Source organism: Diabrotica undecimpunctata, chromosome 8 (assembly GCF_040954645.1).
Source record: "Diabrotica undecimpunctata isolate CICGRU chromosome 8, icDiaUnde3, whole genome shotgun sequence".
In the NCBI taxonomy this organism is placed as follows: domain Eukaryota; kingdom Metazoa; phylum Arthropoda; class Insecta; order Coleoptera; family Chrysomelidae; genus Diabrotica; species Diabrotica undecimpunctata.
This window is the reverse complement of record NC_092810.1, coordinates 120,143,289-120,170,237: the sequence shown is the minus strand read 5'-3', so window position 1 is coordinate 120,170,237 and position 26,949 is coordinate 120,143,289. Positions and strand designations below refer to the sequence as shown.

Below are 26,949 nucleotides of genomic sequence, written 5' to 3'. Positions count from 1 at the left end.
ATCTTATCACTACAGCTGTTTCGGCAGAGTACCGTTCTCAAGTGATCTTTTTTTGGTATGCATTTACACATTATAGTCTTTAACGAAATAGGTTGAGGAGGGGAGAACTGTTTGTCTCAAGTTGGTTAAAGACTATAAAGTGGTTTCGTTAAAGACTATAAGTGTAAATGCATACCAAAAATAGATCACTTGAGAAAGACACTCTGCCGAAACAGCGGTAGTGATAAGATTTTATAATAAATTTTGTGGAAGTTTTTCAGTGTTTTATTGTTACATAAAATGAATTTCCATCAAGTAACGGTCGAATCCATTAATTATAGCTTTTTGCTTATGGCATTCTGTATTTTTAAGGGATTGTAGGGAATAAGCCACAAAATATATTCAAATGTTTAATTTACTGACGTTTTGATCTGTATAAAGAGACCGTTTTCAAATATATAAATGATAGATATATTTATTTTTTATAGCTTTTTGCTTGTGGAATTCGGTATTTTTAGGGAGAATTTTGAAAATAAGCCACAATATATCTATTTACATGGTTAATTTACTGACGTTTCGATCTCTATTCCAGAGACCGTTTTTAAAATTAATAATAAATTAATTAAATAATATAAGATTATATAAATATATAATAATAAACAAATAAAATAAATGTAACTATCGTGTATATCTTTGAAAACGGTCTTTGGATATAGAGATCGAAACGTCAGTAAAAACCTGTAAATAAATTTATATTGTGGCCTATTTCGAACAAATAATATTTAAAAAATATAATATAATTAACGTTGAAATAAAAGTGAGTGTACGCCACTGGATTTTCATACGTCTTTCCCCACTTCTCTGCCTTCAAACGATGAAAAATTCACTCTTCCAAATAGTGGAATTATAGTATACATTTTTTCTAAATAAGTTTTTTGGATATTCTATACCATAATAGAATTATCTACCGATGTCGCACTAAAAACTCACCCTGTCATCTTCCAGGGCCAAGGTAGCAAAAATGGTATCACCTTTGCTTATTCCCCTATCGATAAGTATTTTGTGTGCAACTATAGCGACTTTCATGCTAACATTTTTGTGTATGTGCACGATAAGTCGATTAGACTTAAATATCTGGAGTCGATTCTGGCATTATCCAGGGCCCAAGTTTCTTCTTAATCGAAGGCTTTCTGATAAGCATTTTACGTTTTATTCTGCACTTTTCCCAGTTCAGAGTTCGTATTGCTTGAAGGTAGCCAGTACTACAGAATTCTTTTTGAAAACCCATCTGCTTTATTGATTGATAGAAGTCCAATTTGGAAGTATTTTTGCTATTATTCTTGTAAATAATTTATATAGATGATATAGCAGACTGATGAAGATTGTTTATGATTAAAAAGTATTTTGAAAACGGTTTCTTCACCTGAAAATCTACATTCAAATATAAACATACCATGGAAATAAATATTTAAAATATGGGGCTAACAATAGGGCTTTATTTGGTAACTAAAACAGTAATTAACAATTTTTTAACAATAAACCTAAAATAAACTAACCTAAATCGAAAACGCAACTATTTACAATACAATTTAAGTCAACTTGGTTCCTTATTATTATTTTTTTTTTTTTTGTTTTAGGCCATCTTTAAAAAGATTCTAAGTAAAAGACAATGGATTTCTTTAGTGATACTAACGTTTGGCTGCATGCTGAAGCAGATTAACTTGACGCAGACTAACTCGAATACCTCGTCAAGCAACAATACCAAAGCCGCTTCCGTTTCATTGGGAATAGATGCCATATTTATATGTATTCAGATAATATGCTCCTGTCTGGCGGGTGTTTACAACGAATATCTCTTAAAAGATAAAGGTGCTTCTATAAATATTTTCGTGCAAAATGTATTCATGTATTTGGATTCTATAGTTTGCAATGTTCTTCTGCTTATACTGAACGGAAACATCCTGGAAGCGTTCGTTTATGAAAATATTCTTAAAGTTTTACATTACAAAGTTTTATTAGTGATGTTTAATAACGCAGCGATAGGAATTGTAACAAGCTTCTTTTTGAAGAATCTGAATTCTATTTTAAAAACGTTCGCCAGTGCTCTAGAATTAGTCTTTACAGCTCTCTTAAGTTACCTTTTTTTCAGTATTCCAATTTATTTAAATACAGTATTAAGTATTGCTACTGTTATGGGTGCTACGTACTTATATTCGCAAAATCCTGTTCATAATCCTCCTAAGCCTGTGCAGGATGATAGTATTGAAAAAGAAGGACTGTTGGAGGAGGTGTGATATGTAGTTAGCATAGAATAAATTTGTTGGATATAATCTAATAAATTATGTTACTTTATCATTTGTTTAATTGTATTGAATAACCTTGATTAAATAAAACCATGGGGGACACGGTAGGAGCCTATACGAAAGCGATAATCTAACGAAAATCACACCGAACATAGAAAATGTAGCGGGCGTCCCCTGGAAACGTGTCGAAAGAGCTTTCCAAGCCTTCCATCAGATTCAACAAAATGGTACAGGGTTTCTCATTATATTTTGACCCTCCACTTATTTTCCTTAATTTCGGGAATACAAAAAAAAGTTTAAAATAAAAGTTGTATTATTTTATCTGCACCGACCAACAGTGTAGCAACAGACCAAATTTTGTATACAGGGAGTGCCCAATAAAACGCATCTTTAATATTTCAAATGGAACACCCTCTATTTTTTTATAGTTTTGAGTAGCCCTGCATTTCCTGATTACAAAAATATAACATAGTGTAGCACTAGTTTTGTTCTATAATGGCCTATGGTACTACTATACTACACTAAGATAAGAAAAAAATATATTTAGAAAAAATATATTTAGAAAGTCAACAAATAGGTAAAAGAAAAGTAAAAGTCAACAAAATTAATGACTTACCATTTAAGATATAATACTACATTTAAGAATACTACATTTAAGATTACAATAGATGCTCAAAGTGCCCTCCGTTGTTATCAAGGCACAAGTAATATCTTCGTCTCAAATTTTCTAATGCGTCAGATATTGTGTTATTATGACCATTTCAATTTTCAATTTCCACGCAAACTTTTGCGGTGATAGTGTTAATATTTGTATTTGAATCAAAATACACTTTTTCTTTTAAAATCCCCCATAAAAAGCTATCACACAGTCGGGACTATTTGGTGGCCATGTAATGGTACCCTTATTACCGAACCACACATTAAATTGATTATTTAAATGTTCTTGAACGGCTACGACATTATGCCGCGGTGCTCCATCTTGTTGCCATATCATACTATTTAATTGATTTTGTGTATAATTTTGATAATGACTGTATCCAAATATGATTTCCCAGTTAATTTATAATCATAAAATAATTGTCCAACTATTTTGTTTTGAAATATTCCGCACCACACATTTATTGATTTTCTTCCTGACTTTTTTATTTGCTTAATTTTTCTTTTTCTATTATTTTTCTGTTCCCACGAATACCTATTTCTTATATTAAAAATGCCTGAAGTTGAAAAATTTGATTCATCTGTCCATAAAATGTTATAAAAATAATTAGGATCATTGTTCAAATTTGTAAGCATATCTTGACAGAACTGTAAACGCTTTCTCTTATGAACATCGGTAAGTTCTTGTAACGGTAATATTTTGTACGGCTTATAGTTGTGCTTTTTTAAAACTCTATGTATCGTTGCGCGGCTTTTCTCTAATGCAATAATAGCATTGTTTAGACTAGTTTCGGAATTTTCTAAAATAAAAATGTTATTATGGATTTAATCTATTATTTAAGTATTTAATTTTTACCTTCAAAGTAAAGCAAAGTATTAAGATCTTCATCATCATTTCCTACGATAGTAAGTTTCTTCCGTTCAAACATTTTTTCATTTATGATATGACGATAATTATATAAAAATGTATTTGCAGAAGGAGTCGTCGATCTGGATAAATCAGCCTATAAGTATTCTCTTCTTGCTGCTTGCTTGTTTTTATTATTTTTTACATAAATTGAGAATATATCTACTTTTTCATCTGCAGTATAACCCATTTCGGCACGAGGACTGACAGTTTATAATAAAATAATAATTGTTTCATTTTAAAATGTCACCTGCATACCTATGGTTACCCTTTTGTAGTACCATATGCCATTATAGAACAAAACTCATGCTACACAATGTTATATATTGGTAATCAGGAAATGCAGGGCTACTCAAAACTATAAAAAAATACAGGGTGTCCCATTTGAAATATTGAAGATGCATTTTATTGGGCACTCTCTGTATACAAAATTTGATCTGTTGCTACATTGTTGGTCGGTACAGATAAAATAATACAACTTTTATTTGAAACTTTTTTTTGTATTACCGAAATTAAGGAAAATAAGTGGGGGTCAAAATATAATGAGAAACCCGGTACAAGAGTTACAAAAAGAAGAAAAAACGTTCTTGTTATACTCTGTCCTCTTAAAAATAATAGCACGAACTCTCTAACGTATATCATTATCCTCCATAAAACATAGGCGCAGCATATCTTACGAATGCGAAAATGGAAAATTAGATAGCTCTTATCAAAAACTAATAAAAATGCAATAAATATGACTTGGTCACTTCTGAAGCAAGATAAAATTAACCAATATGACCTGGACATGACATAACTTTAGCAAAAGGAACGTAACTACCGATGCAAATAACAATAAAATATTTTCTGTAATGTAGAATTTTATTAGTTACATACAGTAACATTAATTAACATCCATATCGCTATCTGAATCTGACACTGTTGATTCTGGAACTCTATCAAGCGCTGTATTATTCACAGGCAAAGACCTGTACCAATCATGATATTTAGGCGGAATTATGTAACTTGTTACGAGTTTAAGCAAACTGTTTTTCTTCTTTTTCGTAATTGGTAACAATGATTTATATAATGGCTGTAGATATATCACAGTTGCTGTTGGTTTTCACACTCAGTCTCTTAGGATCTGTATTTAAAGAAAATACATCCTGGAGTGGCCTTTTCATACCTCATGCATTTAATTTTTAGCCATTCAACTTTTTTGCCTTTTTCACTTTTGCTTTTGATTGTTAATGAAGGTACTTTCGAGAGATTTTAAGTTTATGAAATCAGAAAATCTTAATTCGTGAACGTTATAGGGACTAGAACTTTTATTTTTATTACGTTTGGAACGTGCAAGTCGGAAAACGCTTAAAAGGTCATTGTGTGTAAATATGCATACATTTTTCTTTGCTCTTTCGATTGCGGAATGCATCGAGTCCACTTCCATGTATGTGTGCCCTTTCTCCAAAAAATTATGTTGGATAACATCAAACTGTACAATATACAGAAGAGGGGGCAGAAATAAATTGATTTCGGTTCTGTCCACTGCTGCTGTCAGAAAAACACTACTTTCTTTTATAGTAGTTGAAATACTTTCAATCCGGCAGAGTAAAGCAGTCCCTATTTCACAACTTCCCCTTTGACCATTTAATTCTGTCCAAGAAAAGCAATAAGCTTTATTGGGTTTCTCAGCTTCGTAAATAGTCCAATTGTAGGCACATAACTTCCTTGTATAATAAATACATTTGAGAAATGTCGGACGTTGAAATATTCAAAACGCTTTATAGATCAAATATTGCACTTATAAAAGTTTATCTGTATTTGCTCTAACTTTGTGGTTGTACTGGAGTAGATTTGCTTCATCACGCCGCGCAATATGAGCTGAGTAATCTTCATCTGATATTAATTTCTTTTTATGGTTATCGTTACACTTCACAAAGATCCTTTTTAGTCTGAAAGAAAGATAAATTCCATTCTTTTCCAAATACACGACGGTAAGTAATTTTGGAAACGTATTTTTTATTATGTTCTTTGCAATCTTTGCTTCTCTGCAATATTGGGAGTCCATTGTAGTAAAGATCGCAATATGTTCTGTTACTATTACAATGTCTATATTCATGTCTTCAGGTGTTTTGTTTGACGGAACATGATGCTATCTGACGTATCAAACAATCCATGTTCATTTGCTCTCTTCTCTAGCTAGAACCCTCACCATTCCAGAAGAGTTAAGAAACTCTGCCACTGAATGTTTATAAAGATAGGCTTTTGTCAATTTACGGAACTTAGGGAAAGAGAAGTTGTAGATTTAAGTTGCAAATGGAGATGGTTGTATATTTTTTTTTGCAGAATATAATATAGATTTCTTTACTAACTCAGTGGACGGGATCGGTAAATACACATCCAAGGTTGAATTTCTGGTGGAGTAGTCATGATTAGGTCTGTCTGGAAAAGCATGTAGGTGTTTACGAATTAAGCAAACAGTTTCTAAAATATATAAAGGGGGAAGAGTTCGTGATTTTTGAAGTAGCTTCTGCAATGTGCTATTCTACTGAGGCCAAAAAGATACCGTATTGCTTTTTTTGTAATTTAAAAATAACATCAGATTGGGCAGCTGTGCTAGAACCCCAAAGGAAGGCCATATCGAAGATGAGACTCGAACAAAGAAAAATATGTTATTTTGGAAGATGCTAAATTGATTACCTTCCAAAAAGAACTTATTGCATAGCAGGCTGAGGCTAGTTTCTTACTTAACAAATTGATATGAATGGACCATTTAAGGTTGTTGTCTATAAAAATACCAGGAAATTTTACACAATCAACGATAGTGATATTGCTGTTGTTAAGAAGCAAGGGTTGAACAGCTTCTTTATAGGATGCCACTGCCTTATCCACGTTAAAAGAGAGTAAATTAGAGTCAGACCAGGTTTTTATTTTAAGTAGATCAGAAGTTATAGTTGCATGAAGAGTTGCAACATTAGAGTTCCTCCAGGTAATTTTTTCATTGAAAATTTTCCAGAAAAATTTTTCCATTGATTTTTAAGTTAGTGATGTCATTTATAACGTGTTGACAACTTCACATACCTTGGGTCGCTATTGACTGCTACCAATAAAACAAGCGAAGAAATCAAAAGACGAATAAATCTTACAAATAGGGCATACTATGGACTCCAAAAGCATTTCCACTCAAGAAACATTCAAAGAAGAACTAAAATTATTATATACAAAACATTGCTGAGGCCGATCCTCACATATGGAGCAGAAACATGGACTCTAACGCAGAAAGATGAAAGACTTTTGGAAATATTTGAGCGTAAAATACTCCGCAAAATATTTGGAGCTATAAACGACCAAGGGCAGTGGCGCAGAAGATATAATTTTGAATTGTATCAGCTCTTTGATGAGCCAGATGTCATAACGTTCATTAAAACACAGCGACTTAGATGGGCTGGACACATAATACGAATTCCAGAAAATACGATTGCTAAAAAACTAACCACAGGAATACCTGTAGGAAGCAGAAGCAAAGGCCGACCGCAAATTAGGTGGTTAGATGGAGTTGAAACCGACTTACGGATATTAAAAATCAGAAGATGGCAACATGTTGCCAGAAACCGAACAGAATGGCGACGAATCTTAGAGCAGGCCAAGATCCACAGAGGATTGTCGTGCCAAAGATGATGATGATGATGTCATTTATAAAGATAAGGAAAAGTAGAGGACCCAATACTGAACCTTGTGGTACTTCACATACAATGCTTTTGTGACTAGAATCAGTATCATTTGCTCTAACTAGTTGTTTCCTATTCCCCAAGTAAGATTGGAACCAATTCAAAGAAATATCTCGAATTCCGTAGAAATTTAGTTTTTTTTTATTAAACTGTGATTCTCACAATCTACAAAACAATCAACTACAACACAACACACAAGACAACACAACCCATACAAATATCTTATAGAACACATTTCACCAAATATTTTCCAACAAAAACATCTCAACAATAGTTTAAAATCAAACGAAAACTTCTTCCCAACAACATAGCCCACTTAAAAGTCTATTCATCAGACAAAACAGGACTCCTCAGCACATTCCAACCCCTAAATATCCACAAATTCCTGACAAAACTAAGAAACAACATCGGTGATAACATAATCACCATTGGCCCCTGAAAATTTCAATAACACCTCGAAAGTCTTCTAAAATAACAAACAAAATCCAATCAAACCTCCACCTCGTCATGACAGGCGTTAACAAAAATCTTTCACAAAAAGACATTGAAGGCCGGCTATCATAAGGCCACTTCCCTCACACTACAATCGTCAGAATAATTGCCCGCTTAAATAATATCCCTACACACTTGTCTTATCAGGCTTTGAAAAACTTGCAATATTATTGCCTACGGTGGAGTATTCGAGTGGTGAACTGGGGTAAAAATATCGATTTAAAAATTATGTATAAATTATTCCCAATTTAATCTAAAATAATAACAAAAAGGTATAACGTGGTATAATTGTCGTAAAAATATACACAATTTAAAACTGAACCTGTCTTCTAAAATGTGTTTGTAATAATGAATTATTTCTCATGCCCATCTTCATATTATATTTTGATTGCATTCTCTTCAAAAAGTGGATGTCTCTAGCTTTCCTAAAACAAAAATATTGTTTTAATAATTGGTATAATTCGCCTATGGTAGTTGCTGGGTAAATTAAGTAGTTCTGTAACTATCAGTGACAGTCCCAAGCCCGGATAAAGGAGAAGGGTTCGCGTCAGGAAGGGCATCAGACAGTAAAAACCTTGCTAAAACCATGAAAAGAAGAAATATGTAAAGTTTAGAGGCTAGGGCGTTTCCCGTAAGCGGCGCGCAGGTGAGGCTTCGCCTGACTCCTGCGAAAAGTGAGCTAGAGCTACCCCTTAGAGGACGGAAGGGGCCAAAGCAGCTAGTACTGAGAGTTGCAACCCTCAACGTCAGAAGCATGATGGTAAAGGAAGAGAGCACGCCGATTTAGAGGAGAAGGATTGGTGTACTGTGTGAGCAGGAAACTCGTTGAAAAAGTAATAAGTCGAGAGATCTTGGAGAAGTTAATATAGTAGTTCAAACAGTCAATGCAGAAATGGGGTGGGTATTATCTTGAACAACGAATGGAAGGACCCCTTTTGTAAGGGTAACCAGAAGTGATAAAATGATGAATGTCCAACTGAATACAGGCAATACAAACGTGAATATCATATGTGCCTACGACCCACAGGTAGGGTGTAAAAAACAGGAAAAGGAATAATTTTGGAGTGCCCTTGATTGCGAGATGCTCAAGATTCCTGTAGATGAAAAGTGTTTTACTGAAGGTGATTTGAATGGACATATTGGCACAGAAAGAGCGGGAATAGAAAGAGTCCATGAAGGTTTGGGGATAGGTATAAGAAATGATGAAGGAAATGGTGTGATTGATTTTGCAGTGGCATGGGATTTGGCTGTCATTAATACATTCTTTATGAAGACCGAAGACCAGTATGTTACCTATAGTAGCGGGGGAAGGGAAAGTCTGATAGATTTTGTGATGTGTAGATGAAGTCAGCTAAAAGAGTAAGGAACAGCGACCCCTGAAAAGGGAAAAGCTGAGGAAGAAAAAACATAATTAAAATTATGTAACAAAAGTTTCCAACAATGAAAAATCAATCCATGGACAATCAAAAATTTCAGTTTTTTATCATACATTCTTAATTACACAAATACAGCAAATTTGCCGAATAAATGTTTGTCATTAAATAAGAAAAACATGATTTAATGATTTAAACACATTTTATTATTCAATATTGTTTGAAGATGTCAAAAAGTGTTTCCAATTTCTATTTTTACTTTGTTTAATGAAAATCGTTTCCTACTTATTAATTATTTGAGTGATTATGTGAGAATAGCCAGAAGCTACAGTGAGCTAAATCCGGCGAATAGGGTGCATGTTGCACTAAACAACCACTGTCTTGATAAAAATAGATTTTTTTCTTCTGTAAACAAGGCTTTTTTCCAAGCATTTTTACATCCAGTTAGTCTAAGGGATTATCGTAGTAACATTAATTTATTTTTGCCACTTTGAAGGTAATCCATGAGTAAAATTTGATAAAATGAATAACCAAGAGAGCAATGACTACCTTAATGGTAGTCAGACGCACCTATAAACAATGTGTGGCTGAAAACCAGATATACATTGGATTTAAAACATGATGGAAAATCAACAATAACATGTGTATGAGTAGTATGGTAGTCAAAAGTGCAGCATCCTCAAATTAAGCAATGTACGAATACTTGCTTGCCTTGAAATTACAGGGGCTCTGAGGAGCACACCAACAGCAGCTATGGAGGCTCTACTGGACATCCCTGATCTGTACATTGTTATAAGGGGTAGGCATGAATGGGATACTATAAACTGCAAGATAACCTGAATAAAGTAGTGGTGAGATAAGCACACAAAACATAAATGAAATTTTATAGATGATGACTTCTGAACATATGGTTCTTTAGGAAGCTGTCTGTTATAAACCAGTTGTACTGCAGCCAGTTGGTTTATTGTAAATCTTCTATTTATTCTGATACCGACTCTAGAATCCTGGAATCTTGTACCAGTTTGTACAGGTCTAGCCGATCCGAAAGAAAAATCAATGACCCACAAGAAGACTAAGAAATGAGCACATTTTCTGCGTCTACAAATAAAAATATAGAGGAGACAAGCAGAGGGAGTCAGATCGAAGACTCCCTCTCTTTCTTTGTCCTAAATAGGTTACATTAATCTCAAATGAGCAATCTCAAAAAATCTAACGGTGAAGATAAGTTGGTTCTTCAGCTCAAAAGAATGCGAAGATGATACCACTGGCAGGAAAGATCATTCTGTCGATGTGTAGGCATGTGAAAAATATTTTTTTATTGACTATCTTAAAAAACTTCAAACCATAATCGCAGAATACTGCGCTCAATTTCTAATGAAATTAAAGCAAGGATTCTTCAAATCAGACATGGTTTAAAGTAGAAAATAATCTTTTTCCATCAAGATAATGCACCTGCCCACAAAAATGTCTTGGCAATGGAGAAATTGGTGATTTGCAATATGATAAGGGTATAACTTATTTTACTTTTGATTTTTTCTTTGTAAATTAAAGTGACAATAGAAAAAAAAAATGAAGAGAAATAAATAACCATATATGCTTAAATGTACTTACTTTGCAGCAGCTGCTTGCTGAGTTTCAGTCCATCCCAGGGCTCGATATTGTGCTAGAACTTTATGCAACTTTTTATTATTTTTAGAAGGCACAACGGCGAGAGCTTTGTTTGGATTAAGGCTTTGCTTATAGTATCGCATTAAGCTACGATGTCCTATAGTAACTCCGGAGGGTAAAACCAGTTGGTAATCTGAACCATCTAATTCTGGAATGGACACCTAAAATAAAGATAATATTTATTTCATCCGAAAATTAATCAATTGTAAGAAGAACTTTTTACGAAGAAATATTCTGTTTCTTGTTCATTCTTTAACAAATTAAAATTGTGCATTGCTAAAGCATTGATTGATTTGAGCCTTAGCACGAATATTGAGGACAGGTTTTTAGAACATGATTCTGATGCTTTAGTAAATTTAGAAAATATCTTGAAGCCAGTAAAACTTGTTTTCGAAGTCCTTTGCTGTCAAGATGCCAATCTCATTACTGCTGAGCTACACTCAAATTTATGATCAAGAAACTAGAAGATAACCATTCAATGTTAGCTTCAGAATTAGCTTTGCCTTTACGCCGACGTAAAGGCAAAGCTAATGACTCTCTATGAACCAAGGAAATGACTCTCTATGAACCTGCGGGGTCAATGGTAAAATATCTTACATTTATATATAGAGCCTTAAAAGGAATACTGCCAACAAGTGTGGAAGCTGAAAGGGCATTTTCTGTTGCTGGCTATACTGCCTCTAAAATATGCGATAGTTTGGCAGAAGGCAGTTTAGATATGTTGTGTTTTCTTCACAAACATTTTCAATTGAAAGCTTTAGCTAAATAATAGTAACCTATAGGTAAGTAATATAGCAACTAAATAAGTAAAGTAAACGATGTCAATTTTCAGTTGAAAATGTGTTTTTGTGGTTGATTTTTAAAATTGTTTTGGTGTATTTTTTGAAAAAGATAAATTTTTGTTTTTTCAGTATGTTACTGTTTTTTTTTGTGAAGAATAAACTGAAGTAGTAACTTGTGAAGTAATTTGATTGATCTCATATTAATTAGTTGATTAATTCATTGATTAATTTGCCTTATATAAATATGACTATTTTTAATATGCGGGATCTAGCAAATACCGAGATCCCGCGGGATTGACAATTTATAGTCTGGCAAATACTGAGATTGAACTCAGGCTGCAGGATTGGAATATCTAGTAAGTTGTATGACCACTTCTGATGGCTTTTTTTTGTCATATTTTAGCTTTTATGTTCACATTCAATATTTATATAAAAATTAGTCTATTAAAAACACAATTACACTTTGATGAAAAATTTGAATTGATATTCAATAAAAGATGAACAAAGAATATAAGACCTTCATTTTTTAAATTAGCTGTAGGCCTTCTCCTTTTTAGGAATACGTGGTTAAAAACTCAGTTATAGACAAATATAGACATAGATACAGACTGCCAAAGTAAAGGCCTACATAAATAGTAGAATCTAGCAAAATTTTTAGTAACTTTTTTGGGTATAAATCAAACTTTAAAAATTACTCCTTTTATTAATTAAACAAGGATGAGTATATCAGTATCGCCATCTTCATTATCGTTAACTGACAAACCTTTTACTGTCAAGGTTTCCCTTTCAGGCCTCTTTAGTTTATTTTATATATGTTGCTAAATTTCTCATGTTTTGTTAATTTTGAGAATTCTACAAATGATTTATGTAGGATGGTGCAATTCTATGTTTTTTTAAACTTTTAAACTTTTTGTTAATAAGTTCTTTGGTTTAGATAGTAGTGGATTATGTAAATTTTAGTTACTGATATATCAGGATGTTTACTTATCATTTAAAAGATCTTGGCCAGACTTCTGTGGATTATTTTCTTTGCAATTCATATTATAATCACCATACAAAATGTTTGCTCCGATAGAAACTATTTTATGTTAAAATATCTTTAAGTATATGCAAGAATATAAGAGATATTTTGTATAACCCATATTTACCTCTTCATCAGCATCAACATTTTCTTCACCTGCATCAGGATATGACGCTGAATAATCATAGAAATCAGCATATTCAGCAAGAGCGACCCCCTCATGAATCATCTTACAATGGCCTCTATCAACCATATGTTGTTTAGCCGCTTCTGCAGTGTGAAAGGTCTTGCCTTTTTCATTACACCATAAACACATGAAACCTGTAAAATATTAAATGCTGCAGTATTATTATACAATGATTAGTAAGTAAATAACCTAAAAATTAACTTCAAACTAATAATACTACAAAATTGGAGTTTATTAAATTAAATTAAATTAAATAGGGATAAAATACTTGAAAAAATAATTAATAGTTACCCTCTGAAATTTTATCACCCAAATATCTCAACAATCCTTGAACATCACTACAATATTCAATGTCAGGAATGAAGAAGGAATGTATAATGGTCATATGATCCAAATTCTTGTAAAAGTTACTACTGTGATGTGAACAAAACAGGCAATCATTATTATCAATTGGATTTTCAGATACATCATCCCATTCATCTGAATCCACTTCTTCAGTTTCCATGTCTTCATCTTCAACATCATTGATTGGTTTATTTGAAGGTATGATCTCTACATTTTCTGAAAATCCAGATTTTTAAAATATTAACGTTTTGTTTTTTTAATAAATAAATATGCCAATAAAAATAAAAATTAAAAAACATATTCGCACTACTTAGATCTGGTTTAAACAAAAATTCCAAGTAATATCTAAATATGGGATTCCAAGTATTTTTAGTGATCAATATATTTTCCGATCAATATATTTTTCAGACCAATGCCATGGCCCTTTAGGACTAGCCACCACTAATCTACTTTATTTTATGGGAATAAAACTGAACCTGATTAAATATTAAAATATTATTATAAGTAATTATGGGTTTATTAAAAATTACTATAAAAGTTTTTTAAAAATCATTTGAAATAAATGCCTACTCTTTCAAAACACAGTAAAACATTAAGTGTACTCTTGTGCTGTATTATAGGATGTTTATGGCAGACTAAAAAACAGTGCCCAAATAAATAAAAAAAATTCTATTTATATAATTCTACAAACAATACAAAAACACATTGAGAATGAAAGGAAGGCAAAAATTATTATGATAAAAATAGTGCCATCTGAATGACAAGAAGAAACAAATACAATAGAGAGTGAAAATACATTTATGAAAACAAATTAGGGTAATGCTAGGGGTAAAAGGGAACAGTAAGTAAATATAAGATGACCACAAAACATGTAATAATACTTTCTATTCTAGAAGCAAACTGAAAAACGGACAGATTTATGCATAATTAACTGAAAATAACAATTACAAGTCATGGTGCAATAGACTATCTAAAGTAGAAAACGGTGGATATTACATAAAATTGGACAAAAACAAAGAAAAATTATTACCTTCAATGCTTTCTATCTTTCTACTTTTTTCATTATCTTTGTGTTTCTTGGAATTTAAATGATTATCATAAGCATTTTGGTTTCCAAAAGACTTGCGGCATACCGAACAGTAGACACTTTTATCTTGAGTGGCTATTTCGTCAGCTTTTCTCTGATTTAACACTCTTATTTGAAATTCTTCAGCAGTAACTGGAGGTAACTCTGCTACTTTTCTTTTTAAATTGTATCTGTGCCAGTCTGTTGTGTAGTGCTTTCTTTGTAATTCTGCATCTTTGAAGGCGACTCTACATGATATACAAGTAAAAGAATCTTTACTTGGGTTGACCGCAGACATATTACAGATTTTTGCAATTCTAAATTTTATAAGTATATTATTTACACTTTAATTAAACCTGATTTTATTTAAGATACAATTCTTCCTTATCCTTTAACTTCCCACTTGTAATTGGTCACACAAATTTGATCTGCTTGCTGTCAGTGTCAGACTGTGTCAGATGTCTTTACCACGTGCTTTTAACAAGTCATCTTTTTATTGGACTTACTTTCAAAATCTGGCCTCGTTATCATGACTTAGCAAAAGTGGTTTAAATATTTCATATCATGGTACGTAAATAGCCAGGACTAAAAAGGGCATGTTTGCAATAAGCTTTGTTAAACAAAGTGCTCATTTAATTATTTGGTTTTAGTAATTAATAAATATAAAATAATTTTTTTTATTATTACTTCTGCAAATATCTCTCATATTTTCTTTGTCAATTTTATTTTTAATTTATGGATCTTACTATGAGTTTGAAGATCAAATAAAAATGTTACAATTTGCAATTGAATTTAATTTGTTATTATTGAATCTTCACTCTGATCACTCTGATTCTTCTTTTATCCTATAATGTTGACCGAATTATAGATGAAACTGTGGATGCAATATGCAATGGATTGCAGTTCAAAATCAGAAGAAGATCATAAAAAATTAAGGTTAATATTTTAAAACCTATTTTTCTATTTCTGATAACTTTCAAATTCAAAAATAACAATATAGATAGCTGATTTATTTATGGCATCAAAGGTATAATATAGAAAGATATATGTAGTTTTATTTCATTTATTTATATAATTTTAGGCTGTTAAAACTCTGGGTTTATTTCAAAAACCTACGGAGTTAGACAAAGGTGTAGCTGCTTTACTTCCAGCAGCTTACAAAAAATTTTACAAGGAGTGGAGATTTGCACAACCTACAGCTGTTCATTATGTACCAGAAACTGAAAATTGGAAGAGAAATGATGTAACAGGTGAAGTGTATGTATTCTTTTTAATGGTTTGTATTGTATAGTTTTAGTAAAATAAGACTAATAATTATGTGTATATGTGTTTGTTTGCAATTTTATTGTAGTGTAGATGAAAGTCACACTGTCTCACATCAGTGGTGTTCATCTGTTCTTGGGATAGTTGTATTCCGATCACGATTTTGCATGGCTTCAGGTTGAGAATATCATCTCCTAACTTCGTGCTTCAAAATTTAGGGATAACCATTTGATATATGTGACTTTTATATCCAATGAATTTCAAATCATTTTTTACTAGCTTATCACTCATTTGGTGCCCTTCATTTCACTAAAATTTTAATTTTTCTACAATAGAAACATTTTCCATTAGATTGAATTTTTACTTTAATGAATGATGTTTTAAATAGATGTTTTGCAAATTGCACTAGCTTGTAGAAAGCCTAATGTAAATATTGAAAATAGCAATTGAAAGATTTGAAATAGAAGTTAATATTAAAGTAAGAATTGGAGTTTTAATGATGAGTTTGAACAAATTATAAAATTAGGCCATATTAGAGGTAAAGCTAAAAATATTATTTTTATTACAGATCAATCATACTTTCGTGTTGCTCATTAAATAAAACCTTTCCTATTATGTACAATGTTATTACTACTATACAGTGATATTTTACATACTGTTTTGTATAACTGATATATTTTTAAATTATTTGATTGCATGTGTTTTAGTTTTCCTGTTCAAAATATTCCAATTCCTCTACATTTTCCAAAAGAATCAAATTTACATATATGGGGTGGAGAGGGTGTTGTGCAAGGCTTTGAAAAACGAGATAGATTTAAAAGAAGGGTTCCTCATTTTTGGGTTCCTCATTTAAAGAGATCAGTAGTTTATTCTGAAGTTTTAAATAAACACATCTCAGTTATAATCACTGACAGGGCAATTTCTTTGATCAATGCACACTATGGATTTGATCACTATTTGTTGAAGGTAAGTAAAAATCTATTATTATATTTAACTTGGAGATGCAACACTTAACCATAATCAGCTTTGTCTTTGAAATGGTTACATAAGGATAGTTTATATATTTACATAACTTTCACGGTTTTTCTCTAGATACACTATACTAGAGGACTTCATTTGAAGTACAGTGAGGGACAAGATCTATGCGAAATTTTAAAAACCGACCTACTGGTAATCCGATATTCATACCTATTGTAACACAGATCCCCAGAGAGACATTTACAGAGTTGTTGTATCCAACATACAAATAAAATTATCGGAGGAAGTGTTGAATTTCAAATTATTAATTTGTGTACTTAAATGTTTTTACCAATTGATTGAAATACTGATTATTTTTAAAGTAAACTACCTCATAATATAGTATTTAGAAAAATTTACCTTCACCTTTTTTCAAAATTAAGACTGGCAAAATAAAATATTTTTTCAGTTTTGAAAATAAAAATTTTCTCTTGGTGGATTTACAAGTTTTTTTATTAACCGTGCTAAGTTCGTCAATGAACACTTAATATTAATAATATATTATACAGTGGGTCCTAAAGTAACGGATAAATGTAATTTTTACATAATTATAAAGTAGATGAAAACTACTGAACCAGGTCGACTTTTACACACAAAATATACATATACAATATACAAATCATCAGTAAATATCTATCATAATCGTCATAATATAATCGAATTAACAAAAACACCAATATATTTTTTTTCACACTTTATTTGCATTAATACCTAACTGAAAAGATTTAGGTGTAGCAACTAACTCATGCTGTGAATATGCGCGTACTTCATAGTGTGAATTTTATAAAAATTCACTCTCATCAATTTTTTCCAATCACGCCCAAAGAAGTATAACTTCAAAAATAGTTTTTATTTACTTACATGTCACATGCGATGCTACAAAAAGTTACCCATTGGTTTTTTACTATTATAAATTAAATGGTATACTAGCCACTTCGGACATTCACATTCATTTGGGATCTTCCAGTTAGAGTTAACAGTTATTCCAACTCATTGTCATTATCATTCCCTTCATCACTCTCAGCCAAATTAATAATAATTTTCTTCAAGGCTGGGATATTTTTCATGTAATCTTTTTCAATCTTCTTTACATGTTCTATTGCATTTTGCCAGTTTTGAGCACTGATATTTTTGAACTCTGTTCAATACAGTACAATATGTTCTTTAGTTATGACTTTTGTATGAAGCACCTGCATTAGTTGACTTTGGTGTAATGATCCTCAAAATATAGGTCTTCGGCTATTAAAAATTCTTGAATTTCATCCTTCCTACTCTGTTTGGTTGGAATTTTTTTAATGCATCTGGAGTAATATGATGCATTGTCCATAACAATCACGCTATTTTCTTTTAAATTTGGGAGTAATGTATTCTGCAACCACGATTCAAAAAGCAATTCATGTCTTGGCGGTAGTCTAGAGAACTGTCTTTAATACTTTTGGAACTCAACAATAACGCATCGTTCACCCATCTATGTTCTCCTCCGCAATGTAATATGCAAATTCGCTTGCCTCTAGAATGGGGTACATCTATTAGGCATTTTCTTGTACCGTTTGTCCAGGCTTTATCTATCGTTTCGTGAGAATCAAACCAAGTCTCATCCAGATAATACATTTCTCGACACTCACTTCAGTATTGTGAAATTTTTTCGATATATTCATTCTTCCATTTTATTAGGCGGCTACTTTTCATTATGGCTTGTCTCCTATTGACAGTTTTATATTTAAAACCATTTTTGGTCAAAAATCTTCCCTAAGTCTTCGTGAAACAATCATCAGCAATATGTTTTTCTTTTAATTTTGCCATCGTATTGTTTACGTTAGGCATAACTTTAGCTGCATACATATTATATATTGTCTTACTAATAGGTTCCAAGAGGTGAAGTTGAATTTTTTTAGAGCTTCCCAAATCCTATCTTAGACACTGAACTAGTTGCAAGAACAGTAGAAGAATTACGATTACTTACAAATATAAATATTGCCTGCAACAATTATGGCATAAGTATCAATATCAAAAAAATCAAAAAAAAAGAGGTGAGGTTGAATTTTTTAGAGCTTCCCAAATCCTTTCTGGTTGTTCTACTTTTTGAACCTTTCTTTATTAAACAGTACATTGTTGCACAAGAAATTTCTGTTAAAACCGCCATTTGCTTAACAGCTTCATATTTGGTCATTTTTTTAGAAAGCCCGTCAAATACATCTATATTTTGCTCAGCTACACACAAATTCTTCCTTTGCTGAGTACTTGGACCCGCACTATCATCTTCATCTTCTAATTTATCTGTAGGTTCATTTTCGTCAGGTAAACGCACATCACTTTTCCATGGCCGCCACATATTTTTCTTTGATAAATACTAAATATATCACAACACTTTCTTTCGACACACTCTGGCTGAAAGAACCACAAAATCTACTGCTTAAGAATGACTAATTCCGATATTTAAATATTGTGACAATGATACCGCCCCATTTAATTATTCTACGAAAATGTACTTATTAAGTACTTAGCCATTACCGGAAATATAAAATTGTTTGTAAATTTGTATTTAGGTCAACCGCAGGAATTCCTCTTAATTATTTTTAAATGTTATAAACAAAGACATCATATTTTTGATAACATTTCACAAAAATATTTAATGACGATGGTTTGGAATAAGTTTTACTTCTTTTTGTGTTATCAATAATTAGTGTTCATTGACAAACCCACAAAACAGAATGTCTACTTATTTTCGTAACTGAAAAATATGTTATTTTGCCAGTCCTAAGTTTAGAAAAACGATGAACACAAGTATTTTTTTAACAGTATATCGCGAGATTGTTTACTGCTAAAGACCATTGTTCCAGTCAATTTGTAAAAACATTTACACAAAGTAATAATTCAAAATTCAACACTGCTCCAGTAATTTTATTTAAATGTTGGATAAAGGTTAGTACAACTCTAATGTCTCTCTAGTTTGTCTTGTCCCTCACTATTCTTCATTACTATAAATATAGTTTAATAAGTGCTAACTAAGCTGTTTAAAATTCTTGATAGCTTTCCCTAACAAATCATTAGTTTACTATCTAATAATTCCTATTAGAAGTTTCCAATTATTTCATTTATATTTTTTTAATATTTAATTTAATATATTAAATTCTTTTTTTGCTCTTTTCAATTGTCTTTTCTGGGAGCTCTATTCTAATTAAAAACTTTTTTTCATTGTAGTCATCAGCTTGCGATCTTCAATCATTATTAGCACTGGGTATAAAAAGAAAAATTCTTCAAGAACTTGAAAAGGGTTGCCCTACTTATGCAAATAGACCTGAAAAGCAGAAGGAGATATTGGATCAATACGAAAAATATTTAAGTGCAGTAAGTTTTATAGTAGCATGTGTTTTTTAATTAAGTTAAAAGAAAAAAGGTTTTGAGTTGGAGAAAGAAAAATAGATTGGAAGTTGGATGCTATAAAATGTTTTATCAATAATCAAGAACTTTTCACAATGAAGTACTTAATTAAGAACTTAATCAAGAAGTATTAAGATTTTTATAGAAAAGGTATATGAGGCCATTATTTGCAAAACTTGTTAATCGACAAAAGTTTCAAAAATTCTTTTTTTTTTAATAAATTAATTTCAATTTTAAATAGGACTCGAATGATATAATCAGAATTTCCCAAAACTCGTCCTTTAGCATACAAATGCTGTCGAGAAAATTACAGTTGTTTGTAAAATTTGCTCTTTGCTTTAAATGTTTATCTGCAAAACTCGCTGTTTACTCTACCACCAATGAGATTTGCCAGTTGGTTCACGTGACGATCACGCTACTATAACAGCTGTGTTGAAGAAACAAACTTTTAGTAGTTTATAATTATTCAAGTGATTAAACAGTTGTATTTTGGCGAATTAAGAACAGTTTTTTTAATTTTTATGGAGTTAGTAAGTGAAAATGGTTGTTTTGTTAAACCTAGTCCACAGGGAAAGGGATGCAAAAAGTTCTTCAGTCAGAAACACAAAAGGAATGTGGATAAACTTGATAGGTAAGTGCTTCATATTAAAATTTATGATTTGAGACTTCTGCGACAATAGTTTGATTTTTTATGCAGTTTCACTTGTTTTTCGCGTTTTAACGTTGGGCAGGGCTACAGAAAAGTTTATTAAAAGACTTGTATTGTTACAGAAATACACCAAAAGCACTGCCGGTCTTCTAACTTGCGGTCATAACGGACTACCTAGATTGCTGTATTATTGTACCACCCTCACAATGAAGCAAGTGATAGATTTTCATGCCTACCTTTATCAGTCAAAAGATAAAAGTAAACAAGACCTTCTGATATTGGCTTGTTGTAAGGAACAGAAACCAAAAAGAAGGAAATCCAACCATGCTGCAGTGTCAATAAAATACCATGTACATTTGAGTGAGGGATTAGAGTATGTACCAAGTCGTTTCTAGGAATCACAAATTTAAGCAAGGACCGCATACAAAGAATTGTAAGACATTTTATCACTGCGGAGCTACCCAGGGAACATAGAGGTGGTAATAGAGTGGGTCTAAAAAATGATGAAAAAAGAAACTGCAACAAAAAATTTATAGAATCCATAACATGTACAGAGTCTCATTACTGTAGAAGCAAGACAAGCGTGAGGGTCTACTTGCCATGTGACTTAAGTTTTAAGAAACTTTTCGACCATTATTTTCGAAGAGTACCTCAGCCTATGCATGTGAAGCTTAGTTATTTTCGAAAGTATGTGAATGTTAAATACAACATCGCTTTTGGAACTCCGCTGACTGACTGTTGCTCCACTTGCTTGAGAACAAAGGAGCAGTTGAAAGTACCAACTTCTTTAGCTGTTCAGCAAAAGTTAGCCACTGAGCATCGTGTTCATATCATAAAAGCAAAGGCTTTTATGATATGAACACGATAGAACTCCTTAAAAATCCAAAATCCAACACAACTTACTTTTCGTTCAACAGCCAAAAAAACTTATCACTGCCTAGATTGCCTGATCAAGCAGCATATTTCAGCCATCAAATAAACTATAATAATTTTACAGTTGTTGCTTGAACTTCTACCGATAAACTAAGACCAACAAATGTGTAGACAGGAATTGACTCTCGAAAAGATTCTAATACAATGGCGTCAGCTTTGCAACATGCTCTAAAGAATTTTGATTTTGATGTCAACATAGAAACAGTACGTTTATTCGCTGATGGTTGCGGCGGACAAAACAAAAATTCCAATATGATGGAAATGTTGGCTTATTGGCTTCTAGAAGAATCGCCGAATCATATTAAACAAATTGGATTAATTTTTCGATCGTCGGTCATTCCTTTATTCCGACTGGTCGTATTTTCGGCCTTATACAAAAAGACATTAAAAAAATGGCTGTTATCGTGGAAGTTAGTGGCTACGACGATTTAATCAGAAAGCATTCCACTGTACGGAAAATCGGTATGGATTAGGATGTGTTGGATTGAACTGCACAAACAAAAAGAATTATTAAGCTGCCTCGTTCATGGCACTTTGAATTTAATAAGGCAAAGCGGTTTATTTTTTTACAAGAAAGGCAACAATGTTCTAGTCCAACGTGAACCCAATTACCGAAATGATGGAAAAGCTAAAAGTGATCGTAAGAAAAATTTTTCTCTTTCTTCAATGGCTCCTAAGGAATTACTACTGGGAAAAGAATTAAAGAGGGATAAAGGGACTATTAATAGTCTTCTCCATTCTGATCAGTTTCATGCTTTTTTTCTCCAGTTTTTTATTTTTAAGGTTGTTATATCATTTTCTATTTGTTCTAAGTATCTCAGCTTTGGTCTTCCTCTTGTTCTTTTTTCTACTGGCATCTGTTTGAATATTTTGTTTGGTATTTCGCCTTCTTCCATTCTTTCTACATGTCCTATCCAACGCAGCCGTCCTATTTTAATGAATGTTATAATATCCGGATCCTGGTATATTTTGTATAGTTCAGAGTTGTCTTCGCCATATTCTGTTTTCTTTTGTGCCCTTATATATGTGTCGCAAGATTTTTCTTTCGAAGGTGACTAACAACTTTTCCTCTCTTTTAATGAGCGTCCAGGTTTCTGAGCTGTATGTGAGTACCGGTCTTATTAGGGTTTTATATATTTGGCATTTTGTTTTTCTTGCGACGTTATCTGATTTTAGTTGCCTAATTAAGCCATGGTAACATTTATGTGCAATAAATATTCGCCTCTTTACTTCCTCCGCAACGTTATTATCAGACGTGACTAGGGATCCCAAGTATATAAGGAAAGCCTTCCTGAACTAAATTTTTACAAAGAACACTTGAAGACAGATTCTGCCTCACCAGAAGAAACGGTTGATGGTTTGGAAAATTGCCAAAATGCAGAAAATTACTGTTTTTTCGTTTGAGCATAATTTAGACAGCTGTTAATTTTTTTTTTCATTTTAACATTTTCTTTATATGACTAAAAATCTTAGTTTTATTTTCATGAATAAATTCCTTATGTTTTTTATTGAACTAAATACGGTTTGTTATTATTTTATATATTTATTTGCAAAACTGGTTGTTTGCAATAAACATTTTTTTTTTCTAAAAATCTGTAAATATTTCCTACTAGAAACTTCAAATTTATATTGCTAAAACCTTTAAGCAACATTAATAAAAATTTTTACGTTGTGAGCTAAACACTACTCGGCCTTTAATCGTTTTTTTTTTCGATTTCCCAAAAAATGACTTTCGAGCAAACAGCAAGTTTTGCAAATAATGGCCTCATATATTTTGTTTATTAGGATAAATATTGGTTTAAGCTCACAACAAACCTACTAATTAAATCAACTTTAATCTTCTAATAAGGAGATAGCACCTGAGATAGAAGAACAATATTATTTTCAACTTATTTGCAATAATTTCTTAATAATGTTTCAGTATACATCCGAGGAAATCGAGTGGTATGGTTATTCATTGACAGAAGCCTGTAAACGATTTCAACAACAAATGGAAGCAGAACAAAAAGCCAAAGTAGTTCCTTTAAAGCATGTATTTAGGGCTGAACTAATAGAAAAATTGAAAGCTGCCTCTTTAAGTGAATCAAATGATCAATTAAAACAATTAGAGTAAGTGTAGTATTTGTACAATTTATTTACTTAACATTCTATTTTATATATTCACCACATTTGTTTTAAATTGTAAAAGTGGTAATGCAGTAGGGCCAGATGATATTTATTATGAACTATTAAGAATACTAGAAGACAACAATGTTCTAGTCCAACCTATATCTACTTTGGTGAACCTGTTCAATTTTATGTATACAACTGGAATAATTCTAAAAAAATGGCGCCCACCTTTGTTACAATTCCAAAGAAGTCTTGTTCTACCAACGATGTACACAATTTACAACAAATGTGAAAGTGAAACACCACATACATAGTTCGGATTCCGTAATGGTTTGGAAATCAGAGAGACTCTGTTTGCCTTTAATGTATTGGCACAAAGATGCTCAGACAGCCAACCGAGATATGTATATCTATTTCATTGACTATAATAAGGCTTCTGACAATGTTAAGTACAAGAAGCTACTGGAAATCATGCAAAAACATTGACTGTCAAGATATCAGATAATATTAAGATTATACTGTGGTCAAATTTCAAGAATAGGACTCGCACGCTCCCTCTCAAACCAAATACATATTCAGAAGGGTGTCCGACAGGGTATATTCTTCCGGCAATGCTCTTTAATTTATACTCTGAATATATTTTCCATGACTCATTGGAAGATGAGTCAGATGGAATAACTATAAATGGAATTCTTTTCAACAACATCAGATGTGCTGACCATACAGCTATATATAAATAGCCAACAATTTGGGAGACTTTCAGGAGACTCTTTGATAAAGTATCTATAGTACGTATGATGTACGGTTTACACATTAATAACAGGAAAAGCAAAATCATGGTCGTTTAAAAAAAGTTAACAAAAATTATCGTCAATTTGATTTTAATAGATATCATTGAGCAGGTTTCTCGGTACAAATATATTGGAATCTTGGAACTATTGTCAACGAGAGTAACGAGAATTCAGAAAAAATTCGTTCACGCTTTGAAAAAGCATGAGTTGCGTTTGTCAAAATGAAAAAACTGTTGACAGCACCATATCTTTCTATGACTCTAAGAATCAGAATGGTTAGTTATGTGTTTTCCATACTGCTATATGGTGTGTAAAGTTGGACATTAGATAAGGAACTTCTTAAAAAGATTGGTGGTTGAACAACGAAATGTGGGACTTAGAAGAACTTCTTGGTTGCGAATGGTTCTTCGTGAATGGTCCGGAATGACATCGATTGAATTATTCCGTGCGACAGTTTTCGAAAGTGCAAATAGTCATGTTCATCAGCAACCTCTACAGGAGACGCTGAATGTAAGAAGAAGAGTTTATTATTCATTTTTGACTTTTGTTTATTCTGCCATGTGTATAATAACATACATAATGTTTTACACTTTTTGTTTTTAGGGAAAGCGGATCTGCAACATCTTGGCTCCAGAAAATAAATCCATTTGGAAAAAAACACGAAACATGAAAATCAACAGTTGAATTTAGTTATGTATAGTCAAATTTAATAAAATTTATTCAATATACAGTATTTTTCATGTTATTTCCTGTCATATAGTGACCTGGTTGAAATGCAGATCCAAGTAGATTCAGCTGGAAATAATTACGAGCCCCAACAGCTAAATGTTCGGACAAACGAAAATTTATTGAAAACACTCATCTTTACGATCTTTCTTATTGAACCAAATAACGAGATCAATAATATATTTAACTCTATCATTAATAACAAAAAATTAATATTTTAATATGCGGTTACATCGTTACGCGCCTTTACAATTGCGGCAATCCTGTCTGCTATTGTTTGTACTAAGGATTTACACAAGTCACGGTCGAAACTCTTCCATAATTCACCTAATTTACTCTTCAAATCGGGAACGGTTCTCTGGGGATCATTACGCAATTTCTGTTTCATCTTATGATACAATGTCTCAAGAACATTAAGGTTTAGACTATTCGAAAGCCATGAGAGGACTTAAATGTTATTCTCTTCAAACCATTTTTCAGTTGTTTCAGCTGTGTGGCATGCAACACCGTCCTGCTGGAATATAAAATTCAGGTCCTGGTAGAGATCGTGAGCACTTGGTACATTACATTTTTCAAAATTTCTTGATACTTTGCTGCGTTAATTGTGCTTTCTACCACCTCATATCTTCCTAGACCCGCATAAAATTTCAATTCGTCACTGAATATCACTATGAACCAGTCATCAACTGTCCATGAAAACTTTAAGCAACCGCTTCAATTGGGCAAGATCGAAGATTTCATAGACCGTTGATGACTGATCCAGAGTCATATTCAGTGACGAATCCAAATTTGATGTTTGCGTGGAAGACTTTCGAAAACGGGTTATCAGAAGTAAAAATGAAGCGTTCTATAAAGATTGCCTCAAGAGAACCGTAAAGATTTGAAGAGAAAATTAGGTGAATTATGGGATAGTTTCTACCCTGACTTGTGTAAATCCTTACTACGACAACTAAATTTAGTTGTCAATAATTCAAAGTTTATAGAGACCGAACCATTTCAATATTTTATTATCATTGATAGAGTTTAAGGTACCTATTGATCTCGTTCTTTGGTTTAATAAGCAAAGTTGTGAAGATGAACGTTTTCAACAAATTTTCGTTTGTCCGAACATTTAGATGTTAAGGCTCGTATATACATTACTTTCCTTAAATTATTCTTCTTTTATCTACTATTCTACCATAAATACGAGGAGTGATCATTCTATTCATTCAAGGATAATTCATTAAAAAAAAAAAGATCTCGAGGGCGCAGAAGGACATCGTGGTTGAAGAACATCAGACAGTGGGTAGGAATGACTACCATACATTTATTTAGAGCAGCTGTCAACAAAGTTGTATAGACCAACATATATAGAGGATAGGCACCAAACGAAGAAGATTCATTCAATTTAAACAACAATAGTGTACGTGTGTGTAAGTTTTGTGTTAAACTGGATAAAACTTTTACCCAAACTTCTCAAATGTTGTAAGAGGCCTTTTTAGAAGAATGTTTGAGTCGACAGTGTCAAGAATGATTCAGGAGGTATAAAGCATAACAAACGTTGCCAGAACGGCAATACCTTCAAATTGTGACAGAGTGTATTAAAAAATGCAA

General features: G+C 32.1%; 3 protein-coding genes across 3 annotated transcripts in view; 2 read left to right on the top strand and 1 right to left on the bottom strand.

Moving 5' to 3' along the window:
• Window positions 1-2,331, top strand: part of senju (UDP-galactose transporter senju) — a 48,239-nt gene extending 45,908 nt beyond the window's left edge. The window contains exon 4 of the mRNA XM_072540858.1: window positions 1,617-2,331. Coding sequence (XP_072396959.1) covers window positions 1,617-2,273 — 657 coding nt within the window. The 3' untranslated portion in view covers window positions 2,274-2,331. The remainder of the gene's footprint in view (window positions 1-1,616) is intronic.
• A 5,983-nt stretch (window positions 2,332-8,314) lies between these two features.
• LOC140447923 (cytoplasmic 60S subunit biogenesis factor ZNF622) lies at window positions 8,315-14,947 on the bottom strand. Its single transcript, XM_072540857.1, has 5 exons — window positions 14,452-14,947; window positions 13,368-13,637; window positions 13,017-13,210; window positions 11,030-11,247; window positions 8,315-8,470 (listed from the first exon to the last, which is right to left on the bottom strand). The coding sequence occupies exons 1-5, from the start codon at window positions 14,783-14,785 to the stop codon at window positions 8,356-8,358; spliced, it is 1,131 nt and encodes a 376-aa protein (XP_072396958.1). The 5' UTR covers window positions 14,786-14,947; the 3' UTR covers window positions 8,315-8,355.
• Window positions 14,948-15,384: 437 nt separating this feature from the next.
• Window positions 15,385-25,360, top strand: mRpL28 (mitochondrial ribosomal protein L28). The gene is made up of 6 exons (XM_072540859.1): window positions 15,385-15,514; window positions 15,569-15,744; window positions 16,458-16,716; window positions 19,969-20,115; window positions 23,652-23,839; window positions 25,234-25,360. The coding sequence occupies exons 1-6, from the start codon at window positions 15,503-15,505 to the stop codon at window positions 25,298-25,300; spliced, it is 849 nt and encodes a 282-aa protein (XP_072396960.1). The 5' UTR covers window positions 15,385-15,502; the 3' UTR covers window positions 25,301-25,360.
• Window positions 25,361-26,949: the final 1,589 nt, after the last annotated feature.